General features: G+C 45.9%; 1 protein-coding gene across 7 annotated transcripts in view; it reads right to left on the bottom strand.

The window, feature by feature from the left end:
* PDE4DIP (phosphodiesterase 4D interacting protein) overlaps nucleotides 1-17,379 on the bottom strand; it is a 1,984,767-nt gene that overhangs the window by 552,585 nt on the left and 1,414,803 nt on the right. For all 7 annotated transcript variants that reach the window (XM_075321961.1, XM_075321954.1, XM_075321957.1 and 4 more), the window contains one exon: nucleotides 16,480-16,596. In XM_075321961.1, coding sequence (XP_075178076.1) covers nucleotides 16,480-16,596 — 117 coding nt within the window. The remainder of the gene's footprint in view (nucleotides 1-16,479; nucleotides 16,597-17,379) is intronic.

The raw sequence follows: 17,379 nt of genomic DNA, 5'->3' as shown, positions 1-17,379 counted from the left end.
ACACACTTCACTGGAGAAATAATGAGGGACATTATGCAGGCCCTGGGAATAGAACAGGCATTCCATACCCCTTATCATCCGCAGAGCAGTGGAAAAGTAGAGAGATATGGGACACTAAAACTAAAAATTCAAAAGGCCATGGCAGAGACAGGAAAGAATTGGGTAGAGTGCTTATCCCTGGCACTCTTTTCAGTCAGACACACTCCAAATAGAAAGACAGGCTTGTCTCCTTTTGAAGTCCTTTTTGGTAGTGTCCCAAAAACAGGTCTCTACTTTCCACAAGTGTTACAGATGCAACACGGCACTATGACAGCCTACGTCCAGGCCTTACAGGAAAGACTTAATGTGGTGCATAAACATGTCTTTTCATCCATTCCAGATCCCAATGCAAGTGCAGATGTGCATCAACTGAATCCAGGTGATTGGGTGGTCGTGCGCAGACACGTGAGAAGGAGCCCAGATCCACGCTTTGATGGCCCATTCCAAGTCCAGCTGACCACATCCACCTCAGTGAAACTTGAGGGAAAACCCACCTGGATCCACGCTAGTCACTGTAAAAAGGTCACTCCACCGGTAGAATGACAGTTTTTCTAATTATCCTGCTAGGTGTAGCAGGGTTGCTGCACCAAACAAAGACACTGAGCGAACTTTTAAATACGGACTGGGATAATAAACTCATTCGCCACCATATTTCTCTTACTGAGGACATGGAAGGAGAAAAGCCAAAAGACTGTTGGATCTGCACACACAGTCCTATTTCTTCAAAGACTATGCCTTATTTAGCCTTACCTCTGGAACCACAGGAAGTATTGGTACCAGACTGTATACACAATGAAACCTGGACTCAATCTAGATTTTTGGGAGAAGATGTACCTCGTGATGTATCTGCTACATTAACTATAGTTGGATGGGTCACTAAACCCTGGTTCCAGCTAAATATCACACGGCCCGATGGATACTCGTGGTGGATGGAATACGATTCTGACAAGGGCATAATTGCCAAAATAAAGACTAAGATTCCTCATTCGGGCCCCATTCCCCATGATGGATTATGGTTCAGTCTTCAATACAATGGTGTTGGAAATTGTGGAAAAGACAATAACTGTTTCTATATACATACACATGACTTAACCAAGGACAATGAGACAGTATATCAGAAGGGTATTGAGGGCTGTACATCATCATTTATTAGACGGACTTTTAGGAGGGAGCGGGGTAGCTGTATCTCGGGTATGACCAGAAAACAAATGAACAATACGTGGTGTGCTCATAAACTCATGAAGGGGCTTCTGAATCTGCTTTATTGTGTACAAAGTCAAACTCACTTTTGTATTTTCCCAGAGGGAGTGTTTTTGGTTTGTGGGAATCGTGCTCACAAGTGGGTGAGCCCTGACATGAGAGGGGTTTGCACACTTGCCAGACTTACACCTGCCACTTTCATAGTTCCTAATAGTAAAGTAGATGTAGCAGCTGTCCCAATTCATACCTTGTATAAACGAGCAGCAGATAATAAACCCCGGCCAAATGGTAGGCCTCATGTAGTAGAAATGGGAAAAGCAAATAAGGTATTTAGTGCTATTTTCATACACCCTTTCTTAATGCAAATGTGGGACAAGCTAGTAGAGTCCACTGACTACCTGGATGATCAAATTTTTCGGGTTCTTGAGATTCTAAATGCTACCAATGCTATAAAAAAAACAGTTAATTGTAGTCACTAACCAGCATACTATAGTGCTAGACTTTGTGACAGCAAAAGACGGCGGAATGTGTCAAATAATTGGTCCTGCCTGTTGCCATTACATTGACCCTGCAGGCAACCTCCAGGTTAGAGCAGATATACAGAAAACAAGTGAACTTAGGGATAAATGGTTAAAAGAGCACGATGCCAACAAGGATTCCTGGTGGGGAAATACATTTTCTTTTATAAATCCAGCCAATTGGTTTAAGGGCCTAGCAGGTTGGGTTTCTGGCATTATAGAATTGCAGCTGTATATTGCTCAGGCCAAAAGACTACTACTAACTCCAGCAGGATACAGCTAAACCCCCACTAGGTGGAGGCAACACAGGTGCAGGTGGAGCCTTTCACACAGGCTTACGTCTTATGGTCATAACGCTAACAAAAAACCTCAAAAACTTTTTTGTACAGGATACAGCCAGGCCCCTTTCTGTTAGGCCTTGCTATCAGAGTTTCTGTCCCTATGTAGCGCGCAGTGGGGGTACGGCTTGGCAGCCCGCCTGATCTAATAGTATGGGCGTCACCTAATAGGCTGCGGGTTTGTGACTGTGCGTCTGCTAGTGTGAACAGTGCTCTATGCAAGTTACCAGTGTGCAGTTTTACCATCCAGCCATCACCTCCTCCATATTTGGAAGTGAGTGTGAAAGGCTCCACCTGCACCTGTGTTGCCTCCACCTAGTGGGGGTTTAGCTATATCCTGCTGGAGTTAGTAGTAGTCTTTTGGCCTGAGCAATATACAGCTGCAATTCCATCTTGCTGTAAGTAATGATATTTTCTTTTTTGCTTTTTTATGTTTCTGGCATTATACAAACCTGTATGCAAATATTGTTGTTCTGTCTATTGCTTTATATAGCTGTAAAAGCATTGATATATGCATTACCTAAACTAATGAATAATGTATGTGCTAAGAGTCCCAGCATTGAACCCTCTGCAGTTTACTACGGACCCCAAATGGCCTCTGCTGACGGGGAGTAGGTGTCCACACTGAGGGTGGATGGGTGAAGTGGTAGTAAGACCCCTCATGGGTACTAGGCCCATGAGCCAGCAGCTCCTGTTTGGATGCCTACTGACCCTGTAGTGAAGGTTATACCATTTACAAAAGGGGGAAATTGATATAGAAGGGTTAATAGTTTCTCTATTTCTTCATTAAAGATATTTTATTGTTATTAGTATATCTGATGGTAGTTCATAGTCATTATGGAGCATACGGAATAAGAGACAGGCTCAAGGATTATTATTGTCTCTAAATGTTCTTCTTATCTTCTTCTTATCTCATATGCATGACTCTACATTTTTGTTTTGCTAAAACTTAAGGCTATGTGCGCACACTGCGTCTTTTTGACGCTGCGTTTTTGTGCGTTTTTGGCCGCTAAAAACGCACAATAACGCACCTGCGTCGAAAAAACGCGGCAAAAACGCACGCGTTTTGCCGCGATTTGGTGCGTTTTTTGCTGCGTTTTGCTGCGTTTTTGCTCACTGCGTCTTTATGCGTTTTTTATCAGTGAACAAAAAAAAAAGGTCTGATGTCATTTCCTTCTTCAATGTGTTCTTCATTCTCCACTAGTGTATGCAGAGGAGCAGACAGCTGCAGAACTACAAGGCTCAGCATACTCCATCCAATAGTGTATGCAGGAGAGCAGACAGCAGCTGCAGAACTACAAGCTCAGCATGCTCCATCCAGGACTATATGCTTGAGGGAGAGTCAGGGGGAGCAGACCTACAAGGCTCAGCATCCTCCTTCCAGGACTGTATGCAGGATTTCTTTGCCCCCCCAAACAAAAAAAATGACGTGGGCTTCGCCATATTTTTGTATGCTAGCCGGGTACAGCAGGCAGGTACGGGCTGCCCCCAACCCCCAGCTGCCTATTTGTACCCGGCTGGGAACCAAAAATATAGGGAAGCCCTTTTTTTTTAAATTATATCATGAATTTCATGAAATAATTTAAAAAAAAATGACGTGAGCTTCGCCCAATTTTTGAGTCCAGCCGGGTACAACTAGGCAGCTGGGGATTGGAATCCACAGTGCAGGGTGCCCATGCTTTCTGGGCACCCCCGCTGTGAATTGCAGTCCCGCAGCCACCCCAGAAAATGGCGCTTTCATAGAAGCGCCATCTTCTGGCGCTGTATCCAACTCTTCCAGCTGCCCTGATGCCGGGTGGCCCGCTGGGTAATAATGGGGTTAGGGCTAGCTGTATAGCTGGCCCTAAGCCCGAAATTCATGGTGTCACGCCAATATTAGACATGGCCACCATGAATTTCTAGTAAAGATAAAAAAAAACACAACACACAGAAAAATATTTTTATTAGAAATAAAACACAACACAATTAGTGACTCCATCTTTATTGAAATAAAGAACCCCCCCTCCGCAGTAATCTTGGGTCAGGGTCCCGCGCCATCCAATCCGGATCCAATATCATCTGATCGGTTTGCTGGAAGGCAAAGCGATCAGATGATGTGTCAGGATCAAGTGCCTGAATCCCATCACACATCAGCTGATTGTATAAAAGCCGATTATACAATCAGCAGATGCATCAGTAGAAAAAAAAAAAAAATACTCACTTATGTGCTGATTACCGGCAGCTCCTGCAGCGATGGGGCGGGAGTCTGATCCTGTCTGATCGCTGCAGCAGCTGCCGGTAATCAGGGATGAAGTCTCCTGACGCATCCGCTGATACCGGCCGGGCGCCCGCGTCACCGCGATACTTACGATCAGCTGATGCGTCAGGTGACTGCATCAGGTGATCTATCGCCAGGTCCTGCATCCATCGGAGGTTTCCCGGCCGTCTGCACACAGCCGGAGCGGCGATACCGTGAGAGGAGATGGGAGCGGGCATGACACCGGGAGGCTGCAGACAGGTGAGTATAACTTTTTTTTTTTTTTCTACTGTTCACTTTTGTTTTCGCAGCCGCTTCCACCTCCTGCCTGTACATGGCACCGCACGGCAGCATACATGCACAGGACGGGAGGTGGACGCAGCGGTGACGGTACCGGCAGGATTCACGCTTCTGTATATACTGACAGAAGGAATCCTCTTCCTGTACACGTCACTTTACTACCCACCTCCTGCGTTTATAGCTGCGTTTTTGGTCTTAGAAACGCACCAAAACGCACCAAAACGCAGCTATTTGCGTTTCTCATTGCGTCTTTCAACATCCCATTGCACTCAATGGATGAAAAGCTCAGTGAAAAACGCGGGAATAATTGACATGCTGCATTTTTGTGGCACCACAAAAACGCAGCTAAAAAAAACAGATGTGTGCGGACAGCAAAAATTAACCCCTTAACGACCGCCGATACGCCTTTTAACGGCGACAAATTAGGGTACTTATTCCTTTCTGCCGCTTTTTAACGGCGGTCGGAAAAAAGGGTCTAGCGCCCCCCAGAGTCACAAAATTTCTGGGGTCTCAGCTGCCGGGGGTAGCTGAGACCCTGGAGATCATGATTCGGGCCGGTTTTTCCGGTCCCCAGTCACGTGATGACCGGTATACACCGTATACCGATCATCAAGTTATAGTAAATGGCCGCGCCGGTAAAAAATGATTTATCTCCCATCTGGCATGATCAAACATGCCAGAAGGGAGATAAATCTTTTTCCCGGTTCCCTCCGGTCCCCTCGGTATTTCGTATGGTTTCTGTCGTATGTGCCATAACACATGCGACAGAAACCTGCTCCCTAGGCCCTGCCGGGTCCCCCCCGGTGTTCCCCGGTGTCATACATACCTGTCGGAGCGCTGATCCCCGCGGCCCCCTCCTCCGGCTCCTTCACAGCAGACGCCGGTCACATGTGCCGAGCAGCTGACAGCTTCCTGTGTTCAGGACGCTGGCTGCTGCTGCTGCTCGGCACACTGCAGCTGTGACCCGGGGAGGGTGGGTGCAGATTCTTTGCACCCACTCTCCTCAAATGGAGGGTCTGCAATTCTAGAAGGTCCAGAGTCGACGTGGGACGTCCAAATGGATTACAGCGGATTTTTTTTTCTTTTTCAATAAATTGGTCAATCAGGGAATGTTTTGGGGAGTGTTTTTTCAAATAAATTTTTTTTTGTTGTCAATTTTTTTTTTTATTACTGTCAATTAGTTATGTCAGGTATCTGATAGACGCCGTGACATAACTAATTGCTGGGCTTGATGCCAGGTGACATTACACACCTGGTATCAACCCCATTTATTACCCCGTTTGCCAACGCACCAGGGCGCGGGATGAGCTGGGGCAAAGCGCCAGAATTGGCGCATCTAATGGATGCGCCACTTCTGGGGCGGCTGCGGCCTGCTATTTTTAGGCTGGGAAGAGTCCAATAACCATGGCTCTTCCCACCCTGAGAATACCAGACCCCAGCTGTCAGCTTCACCTTGGCTGGTGATCTAATTTGGGGGGACCCTACGTTTGTTTTTTTTTTTTAATTATTTATTTATAAATAATTAAAAAAAAAAAAACAGCTTGGGGAGCCCTCCAAATTGATCACCAGCCAAGGTGAAGCTGTCAGCTGTGGTTTGCAGGCTACAGCTGTCTGCTTTACCCTAGTTGGCTATCAAAAATAGGGGGGACCCCACGTCATTTATTTTAATTATTTTTTTTTTCTTTTTGGGCTAAATACAAGGCTAGGCACCCTTTAGTGCCACATGAAAGGCACTAAAGGGCGCCAGCTTAGAATATGCAGGGGGGTGGGACATTATATATGTTTGACATCTATCCATTCATCCATTGTAGCATTTTAGGCTATGTGCCCACAATCAGGGTTTGCAGCGTTTTGGGCGCAGAGTGTTTTCCCTGCGTCCATAACGCTGCGTTGTGCAGTAGAAGCACAGTGGAAGGATTTTTAGAAATCCCGTGCCCACTGTGCTTCTTTTCTCCGCAGCATAAATCGACCTGTGGCGCAGCTTCCTGAGCCTCAGCATGTCAGTTTATGCTGCGGAGATGAGTGTGCTCTGCAGGTAGCATAGAGCTCCACAGCATCCTGAACCCAAATCGTGGGCATGGGCAGCTGCGTTCTCCCGTGGACAACACTCACATCTCTGCAGGAAGGCTGGCACTGTGTACTGGACGCCGTGTCGCTGGATCATGGCCACATAGCCTAAAAGTGAGAAATTTGTTGCTACAGCAACATTTTTGTGAAGTACCTGTGGATTCAAAATGCTTACTATACTCCTGAATAAAATCCTTGAGGGGTCCAGTTTCCAAAATGGAGTCACTTGTGGGGGGTTTCTAATGTATAGGTACCCAAGAGGCCCTGCTAATGTGACATGGTGCGCGCAATTTATTTCAACTTTTCCAAAATTCAAATGGTGCTCCTTCCATTCCAAGCCCTCCCATATATCCAAACAGAGGTTTTTGGCCACATATGGGGTATCCCTGCGCTCACAAGAAATTGGATAACAACCTGTGGGGTCCACGTTTTGTTGTTGCCTCTTGAAAAAGTGAGAAATGTGATGCTAAAGAAACATTTTTGTGAAAAAAATGAAAATTTTCAATATGGCAACCTAAGCTTATCAAATTCTGTGAAGTATTCGTGGATTCAAAATGCTCAATATACACCTAGATAAAAGCCTTGAGGTGTCTTGATTCCAGAATGGGGTCACTTGTGGGGGGCCTCCACTGTTTAGGCACTTTAGGGGCTTTCCAAATGCGACATAGCGTCCACTAATTATTCCAGCCAAATGTTCAGTCAAATTGCACTCCTTCCCTTCCAAGACCTGCCGTGTGCCCAAACAGTTGATTTCCACCAGATATCACCAAACTCAGGAGAAATTGCAGAATACATTTCATGGTGATTTTTTCCTGTTACCCTTGTGAAAAAAAAAGCTACCTGGTTGAAGTAACAATTTTGTGGTAAAAGTTTATTTTTTTATTTTCATGGCTCAACGTTATAAACTTCTGTGAAGCACCTGGGGGTTCAGGGTACTCACCAAACATCTAGATAAATTCCTTGAGAGGCCTAGTTTCCAATATGGGGTCACTTGTGGTGGTTTTTTGCTGTTTACGTACCTTAGGGGTCCTCCAAATGCAACATGGTGCCCGCAATCTTTTTCAGCCAAATTTCCTTTCCAAAATTCAAATATTGCTCCTTTCGTTCCAAGCCCTCCCATTTGTCCAAACAAAGGTTTCAGACCACATGTGAGGTATCACCACGCTCATAAAAAAGTGGGTAACAAACATTTGGGTCAAATTTTTGGAATTACCTCTTGAAAAAGTGAGAGAATTGATGCTAAAGCAACATTTTTGATAAAAAAATTACAATTTTCAATATGACAAAGTAACGTTATCAAAATCTGTGAAGTACCTGTGGGTCCAAAATGCTCAGTATACCCCTCGATAGAAGCCTTAAGGGGTCTAGTTTCCAAAATGGGGTCACTTGAGGGGGGTTCCTGCTGTTTAGGTACCTTAGGGGATCTGTAAAAGCAACATGGTGCCCGCAATCTGTTTCAGCCAACTTTGCTTTCCAAAATTCAAATATTGCTCCTTTCATTCCGAGCTCTCCCATTTACCCAAACAAAGGTTTCTGACCACATGTGGGGTATCGGCGCGCTCATAAGAAAGTGGGTAACAAAGTGTGAGGTCCAATTTTTGGTGTTACCTCTTGAAAAAGTAAGAAAATTAGTGCTAAAGTAACATTTTTAGGTAAAATGTTAATTTTTATTTTTTTTCATTCCATATTACTTTAGTTCCTGTGAAGCACCTGAAGGGTTAATAAACTTTTTGAATGTGGTTTTGAGTACCTTGAGGGGTGCAGGTTTTAGAATGGTGTCACTTTTGGGTATTTTCTGTCACCCAGGCCTCTCAAAGTCACATCAAAAGGGATGTGGTCCCTAAAAAAATGGTTTTGTAAATTTTGTTGAAAAAATGGGAAATTGCTGATGAACTTTGAACCCTTCTAACTTCCTAACCCCAAAAAATTTTGTTTCAAAAATTGCGCTGATCTAAAGTAGACAAGTGGGAAATGTTATTTATTAACTATTTTGTGTGACATAACTCTCCGGTTTATGGGCATAAAAATTAAAAGTTTGAAACTTGCAAAATGTTTAATTTTTTTGTCAAATTTCAGATTTTTTCACAAATAAAATAAAAAAATATCATCCTAAATTTACCTCTAACATGAAGCCCAATATGTCACGAAAAAACAATCTCAGATTCACCAGGATCCATTGAAGCGTTCTAGAGTTATAACCATATAAAGTGACACTGGTCAAAATTGCAAAAAATGGCCTGGGCATTAAGTACAAATCTGGCTTCGTCCTTAAGTGGTTAAAACTCATTGACTTTGCTGGGAAAGCAAAGTCCTGCAGATTTGAGGCCAAAAACGCACCCGAAAAACGCGCAAAAACGCCGCGAAAAACGCACTGTGCGCACATAGCCTAAAGGTCATATGAGCAACTTGTAAAGTCCAGCTAGAAGCTTTTTTTTGCAATATCATATTGATCTGTAAATGGTATAAATAAACTGTACTTTGGTTAAATAAACAGAAAATTGATCATGCCCACATGAATGCAGGTCTTTTTCTCCGAGCGCTCGATCTTGATTAGGTCTGAAGAGGCCTAATTCAGAGGACCTCACTGGTGATCCCATAAGCTGACTTGTGACAAAACAGAACAGCTACAACAAGAACAATGTGAGACATGGGACCCTAACTGTCTTTCTTCATGTAATGGCACTTATCCTGGTACTTTACTCTATAGCCTTGAGTCATAGGTGTGCTGGAACTAGAGGCACAGCAAACCTGCTTGCAACATCAAATATGCATTTGCCCACCAGGCAGACGTGGACAACCTGCAGGTTCCTGGCTAAAGCCCCTGTCATATTTAGAGACTTAACAGCAATCCCGAAAACGATGTGACCTGATAAGGAGCGCTGGTGAGTTGCTGGGATGTCGCTGATGAGATGTCACACAGTCAGACCTTACCAACGACTCAGTAACGATACAGGTTGCAGTAGCGACCTGTATAACGACCTCTGCTGTGATTGGGACCCTGTCAAAGTGTCAAACATAGCGATGCGTCCTGCCCAGCAGGACATCGCCTTTGAAGAAAATGGTCCAGGACATTCAGCAACGACCGGCAACTTCACAGCAGGGGTCAAGTCGTTACTGGATGTCACACACAGCGACATCGCTAGCAAGATCGCTGTTTCGTCACCAAAACCGTGACTCAGCTGCGATGTCGCTAGCGATGTTGCTTAGTGAGACGTGGCCTTAAGTAAGGATACTAGAAAAATGCAAAACTAGAAAGAGATTAGGAACCATAAGGAAAGATTAAAGGTATGTTTCAGAGTTTATTGTTGAAAGTAGACATAATTCCAGAGTTCTACCTGTAACCTATTCACACTAAGTTGTTTTTTTTCTGTAATCTGGTAAAGAAGGTCTTGATAAAAAATTGCTCAAAAACACTTGAAAGACTCTTGCTATTCAACGTTATTGTAAAACGGTATTGCTATTCAGAAGTTTAAGTTTATTTTGTGTTTTTTTTTGTTTTTTGGGTTTTTTTTAACTGCTTTAGGATTCCAAAAATGCCAAGTGGTTAAAGAGAGATGAGAGGACAGGACCATTCTAAATGAGAGGACAGGACAATTCTTCAGGCATTTCCACTATGAAGCCACTCCACAGATTACAACAGAAGTTAATGGAAGACCAAAAATGCCCTGAAGGTGAATGAGCATCTTTTTGATAATTTTTAAGCATTTTTATCTCAAATAATGCTAACATTTTAGTCATTGCTAAATGGATTTAACATAACAAGAAAAAAATCACCTTAAAAAAAAACTAAAATAAAGTTCAAAAACAATCAGCAGGGCAGTGGTAGTGATGTGTCACTGGAGCAAGGACAGTGACTGACTGGTCATATTATTATTTTCATGCAGTAAAGCCCAATGGAGAAAAAAAAAATCCTACACAACCCCTTTTTAATGCTCCCAGACTGCTGTATTAATCTATACATGCACACTATCATTAATGAGTATGTGATTCATTAAGGGTTCACATGTAGAGTTTTTGCACTTTCATTGCTTTTAATGGGGAAAAAATGCAGCAAAAACGATAAAAGCATTATTTGACATGCTCCTTCTTTCAAAAATTCAGCAGTTTTCCATTTCAATGGAATCAAAAAGTCTAAATAGTGGCCAGTGTCATCTGCAAATACTGACTAAACCCAATATTCCTCAGTATAGTACCATTCAAAGAAGAAATACAATAACACTGCGCAGTCAAATTTACATACTTTATTAATGCAAATAAAAATTAGGACAAAACATGTTCAAAAAAGTGTAATCACCAAATAGGTAGAGTAATCTGACAGCAATAAGAGTAGGGACAATTGACTCAGCCCATACAGCAGATACCCAAATACATTACTCCACTATTATTTTCATTACAAAATAGAATGAACAAATATAGATTTAAACATGAATACCATAGCAGTTCATGAAATCTAATATATAAAGCTGAGTGTATGTATGTGTGTATGTCAGTGTCTGTGTGTATGTATGTGTGTGTATGTATGTGTGTGTGTGTGTATGTCTGTGATGCCCTGGACTAGCCAGGTAGTCACAGGTAGTCCCTTACACAAACACCTTCCCCTAAAAAGGTACCAGCAGCCAACCTTAAAACCCTGAGTCACCCTCTCAGGTTCTGACGTCCACACCCGGGGGCGGAGCCAGGTGGTTGGCCACGCCCACCGAGGAGTTCGGATGGCCTGAGGCGGGAAAACAGTGGAGTCAAGCTTTGGATGTGAAAGGGAGAGGAAAGGAGAGGAGTAGGGAGAGAGTTAGGAGGAGAAGACGTCTGTCAGGGATCTGGGTGGGAGCCCGGATACCCTGTGGCCAGGAGGCAGACGGTGGTGGCCGCCTGCAGGAGCTGGGATTACAGCCGGTGGAACCGTAAGGGACCGGGAAGTGGCCCGCCGGTACCAAATCGGGGAACCGATTGGAAACCAGAGCACCAGGAGGGGTACTCAGACCCAGTACGAGGCCCAGAAACAACTGGGCCGAGTCAAATCAACTGATTGAGGACTGGACTTTAGGCCCTTTCCCACCTAAGACCCAACTGAAGACAAAAGCCCAACCAAAGGGGTAGAAAGCCACCGACCCGACAGGCCAGCGTCTGCGGGCAAAAAGGGCACTACTGGCACACACAAAGCTGGGGAGCGGACTACCGTTGCTCAAGCATATGAGTCATCATTTCTACAAAAGTGAGGTGCAGGAGAAAGGCGGAAACCACCAACCTGCAAAGGGGAGAAGCGCAGCCGGCTGCGGGCACCGTCCACCATCTTGTTTGGTTTACCAGAGATTCCAGTGTGTCTGTAATAGTGACTACAGCAGTGCCCTCGGGCCGCGCACTGCACCACACCGCACCGACACGCCAGCACGCATCCACTCCCCAGCCACAGCACCCTCGGGCCCCGGGACCATCACCCCCTACCCACGGAGGGGTCAACACCAAGCTGCCCAACACTGTCCCCGGGAGCATAGTCAACAACAGCGGTGGTGTCCATCCATTCACCACAATCCGTGGGTGGCATCACGAACTTAACCCCCAAAAACAACCGCGGCCTCGGCCGTGGACCTCCCCACCGAAAACCACCCCTCACGTAGCGCCAGCATCCCTTCAGAGCGACGTGACCCACCCCGGGTACGGGAGGAGCTTGAGCCACCCACCGACGAGCACGGATCCGAGCGGTTCGGCAGCCGGCCGAGCCCCGGGGTGGTACACATCTGCCTCTTCTGGTGTCACAAACAGGATTGAACCCATCCACTTACCTGTGGAAGTGCGCCTTGAAATTATCGTCAGCGGTGTCCCGTTGAAAAATTGCAGAATCCGCCATCTTTGGACGCGAAGTTTCCCGCCAAAGCCGTCTTCTCCAAGAAAAGAGCGCGAGAGTGAATCCCCACCCCCTGAGAACAGAGCGGTGCAGAAAAAAAGCAGAGTGCCCCGAAAAGACCAAGGGGGGCGGGTGAAGACCCTGTCTCATGTGACCGAAGGAACAAAGGGCAGGGACTCCAGGACTCTGCCACCTGTTGTGTTCCTGGACCCCGACAGTGCACCATGTCCGCCCTGTCCGGCAAGCCTGAGATTCCGGGACCTGCGCCTGGGACAGCGGCGTGGCTGAAGGCTCGAAAGGTACTGCTGTGCTGCCGCAACAAAGCCCAAGTGCGTCTCCTGATGGAACAATGGACAGCTGAAATGGCAGAACTAGCTGTGGTCGCGCGGTCGCATGGAGTGGAGATCATTTTAGTGGAGCTGGTAGGTGACCCACGCCCCTTTGTCCCTGAGGGACCGGCCGCTGCGGCTGAGGGACCCGGCCTGCCCACGGCCCTTATATGGCATCCCCCGTCACCCGTGCAGGCCGCCGCTGCTTCCCCACTCAGCCCGTGGACACACGTACCGGCAGCGGCGTCCGCAGCCCTGCCCTGTGAGGGCCCAGACACTAGAGAGACCGCCGGCCGGCAGGAAGTTGTAGTTCCCGCGTGGGCTGAAGAAGCGGCAGACCCGGAAGTGCTGGTAGCGACCCCCCGTGCAATAGCTGGCGGCGACTCGCCTGTTGCGGGAAGGATGTTGGCCCCGGCCACCCGCCCGGCCAAGATAGAGATATAGTTCGTCGCTCCTGCAACAGCACACATCGCTATGTGTGACACCGCAGGAACGAGGAACCTCTCCTTACCTGCCTCCTGGCTGCTATGAGGAAGGAAGGAGGTGGGCGGGATGTTCCGGCCACTCATCTCCGCCCCTCCGCTTCTATTGGGCGGCCGCTCAGTGACGTCGCTGTGACGCCGCACGGACCGCCCCCTTAGAAAGGAGGCGGTTCGCCGGTCACAGCGACGTCACCGGGCAGGTAAGTATGTGTGACGAGTCTGCGCGATGTTGTGCGGCACGGGCAGCGATTTGCCCGTGTCGCACAACAGATGGGGGCGGGTACCCACGCTAGCGATATCGGGACCGATATCGCAGCGTGTAAAGTAGCCTTTAGGCTATGTGCGCACTAGAAAAGTGATTTTTCTAAAGAAAATTTCTTGAGAAACTTCTGGGAGTTGAAGATTAACGCACCTGTGGTAAAAAAACGCACCAAATCTGCGGGAAAAACTCATGCGTTTTTGTCGCGGATTTGCCGCCGTTTTGCCGCGGTTTTTCCGCAGGTTGGTCCCTGCGGGTTTTTTATGCTGTAACTGCAATAAATAATATAGATAATAGATAGATAATCGATAGATAGACAGATAATGGATAGAGGGAAAGATGAATAGATAGATAGATAGATAGATAGATAGATAGATAGATAGATAGATGAGAAAGACCTATATACTATATCACCTCCCTGCATATTCTAAGCTGGCACCCTTTAGTGACAATCATGTGGCACTAAAGGGTGCCTAGCCTTGTATTTAGCCAAAAAATAAATAATAAAAAAAAAAATGTCGTGAGGTCCCCCCATCTTTTGTAGCCAGCTAGGGTAAAACAGACGGCTGCAGCCTGCAGACCACAGTTGGCAGCTTCACCTTGGCTGGTAATCCAAAACAGAGGGCACCCCACGCTGTTATTTTACATTAAATAAATAATTTAAAAGAAAAAACGTGGGGTCCCCCCCGTATTGGATCACCAGCCAAGGTAAAGCAGACAGCTGGGGTCTGATATTCTCAGACTAGGGAGGTCCACTGTTATTGGACACTCCCCAGCCTAAAAATAGCAGGCCACAGCTGCCCCAGAAGTGGTGCATCCATTAGGCGTGCCAATCCTGGCGCTTCGCCCCAACTCATCCCGTTGCCCTGGTGCGGTGGCAAACGGGGTAATATATGGGGTTGATGCCAGATGTGTAATGTCACCTGGCATCAAGCCCTGGGGTTAGTGATGTCACGCGTCTATCAGATACCTGACATCACCAACCCAGTCAGTAAGAAATAAAAAATAGACAACAAAAAAAGTTTTATTTGAAAAAACACTCCCCACATTCCCTCTTTCACCAATTTATTGACAAGAACAATCAAATCCGGGTCCGGCGTAATCCAATAAGGGGGAAGGGTCCCACGACAATCCATACCATAGTCACTGTCCCAGTAAGTGAAGAACAGAAGGTTCCCCATTGGCTGGGAGAGCAATGCAGTGACCTGAGCTAACATCAATAGGTCAGCCCAGGTCACTGCAGGGGATGACGAGCGCTGCTGTCAGGAGGATAGATGAGATCATTACCTGATGTGATGATCTCCTGCAGTCCTGCCATCAGCGCTGTCACTGACTTCTATGCCCGCCGCGTTGTCAGCAGTATCGCGAGAGCCCGTGACGTCACCGCTAGTGACAGTCTCGGGCCGCTCGCGAGACGGGACAGCAGAGACCGCGGTGACGTCAGGAGACAGGAGATCATCACCGCAGGTAATGATAACATCTCACCTCCTGACAGCAGCGCTCGTCATCCCCGCGGCTGCACGCACTGCTGTGTGTCAGTGTCTGCCTGCGCTGCAGGGTGACAAGCTGCTGATACTGCGGGCAGACACTGACACACTGCAGGGCAGGCAGCCGCGGCGCCGGAGTGGGACACAGACTGCACGGGCACCTGGAGGTCACACGGAAGTGCTTCTGTGCGGCTTCCAGGGAGTGTGACATGTGTGTTTACTCTGCTCTGCTTCCTCTTCCTGGCATAATGACATCACTCCCTGCAAAACCGCAGGGAGTGATGAGCATCGCAGGTACATCGCGGCTATACCGGGGGTATACCGCACATCATTTGCTACCTGCGGTATACCCCCGGTATTTCGCGATTACATTACAGTGAATGGAGTGTAATACCGGGGTATTCCGCAGGCACCTGCGGAAAAGAAGTGACATGTACATTTTCTCAAGAAGTTTTCTCAATAAAATCTTCACAAAGAATTTTCTGGAGAAAACGCAGTGTGCGCACAGCTATTTTTTTTTCCCATAGGTTGTGCTGGGAAATGTCTGCAGAAAGATTTCAAATATTTCTCAAGAAATTTCCGCAGCAAAACCGCGGGTAAATCCGCGGGTAAAATGGCCTAGTGTGCACATAGCCTAAGGGGGAAACTTTTCTTACTGCGGAGACTGACAAACCAATCTGGCTGTCAGTGGTGAGGAGTCTTATAGCTGCAATGCTTCTCTGGGAAATATGCAAATTGTCTCTTCAGGGAGGAAGGAAACAAACTCTATTGACACCTATTGGAAGCATAAATCCAAGATCATATGAAAAGGCTCATTAAAAGGCCACTTTTGACTTTTTGGATTGCTACTTCCATTAGGTGGCACTAGAGTTCATCTCCTTCCTCCCTGAAGAGACTATTCAAGTATTTATGAAAATTATTTTTGGGCCTTTGTTATTTAAATTATAAAAGATAGAAATCTGTTCAACTGGTTACTTATATCTTTTTTTTTTCTTTTGTGATGGGTAAGTTATCCAGCATTTTGTAGTGTTTAACAATAATTGATTAACAGCAGATTTTTTTATAAGTTTGGTGAGTTTAGTTATTTTTTAAGCTATACAATGCATAGGCTTATGGCGCACATTTGTCTTTTGGATCTAATTGGGATTTTTTGCTAAAAAATGATCACAACATATGTGTAGATGTCATTGCTTTACATAGGGTTCAACTTTGATAGTCTTGATAATGAAATAATTGGACTTTCTAGTTTCACAAAGTTCTAATGGGCTGTCAAGAAAAATATCCCTGAAAACACGATACATAGTACATTAAATGCCATTGTCTTACATTTTCCTTCACACTGCAATGTCGCTGGACATTTTGTTTTAGATTACAGTTTAAATTACCTGGACTTGTTGTGTCTTCTCGATCTATTTCATTTTCACTCTTTCCACAGGTTTCATAGCCAAAATCCTGACCATCCATGTGAACTTCTCTGCTATCCTGCTTCGAAAGAGGATTATCTGTAAAAGTAAAATTGTTGGCTCAATCACTAAGGCATTTTCCAAAAGAGACAGACAGAGAGACAGAGAAAGACAGACGGGGAAAGAGACAGATGTGGAAAGAGACAGACTGGAAAAGAGACAGACCTGGGAAAGAGACAAACCTGGGAAAGAGACAGACCTAGAAAGAGACAGACCAGCAAAGAGACAGATGATCAAACAAACAGACGGGCAAAGAGACCGACGAGGAAAGAGACAGACGGGGAAAGAGACAGACAGAAACAGGCAGACAGGGAAAGAGACAGAGGAAAAGACAGACAAGGAAAGAGACAGGAAAAGAGACAGGGAAAGAGACAGATGAGGAAAGAGACAGGCTTGGAACGAAACAGACTTGGAACGAGACAGACGGGGAAAGAGACAGACTTAGAATGAGATAGACCTGGAAAGAGACAGATAGGGAAATAAACAGAAGGGGAAAGAGATAGATGGGAAAAGAGACAGACAGGAAAAGAGACAGATGAGGAAAGAGACAGACCTGGAAAGAGGCAAAAAAGAGAGAAATTTCTGTACAACGACTGAATGGTAAAAATTGTATACTTTATTAATAGAAAATTGCTCAAAAGCAGACAAACAATGTTAGATTAAAAATAGCAGAGACAAGTAATGGTGAGTGCCAATAGATGGCGCCCTCACCCTAAAGTAGGTATATGGTGGCACATGCTAGAATTCAACACACAGCACATGGAAGGCTACAAGCCAATATGACATAGAACTAAAGTATACTGCTGCTTATTGAGTGCCCGT

This window comes from Anomaloglossus baeobatrachus, chromosome 8 (assembly GCF_048569485.1).
Source record: "Anomaloglossus baeobatrachus isolate aAnoBae1 chromosome 8, aAnoBae1.hap1, whole genome shotgun sequence".
NCBI lineage: Eukaryota > Metazoa > Chordata > Amphibia > Anura > Aromobatidae > Anomaloglossus > Anomaloglossus baeobatrachus.
The sequence above is the reverse complement of the archived record's forward strand: the minus strand, read 5'-3'. Positions and strand labels throughout refer to the sequence as shown.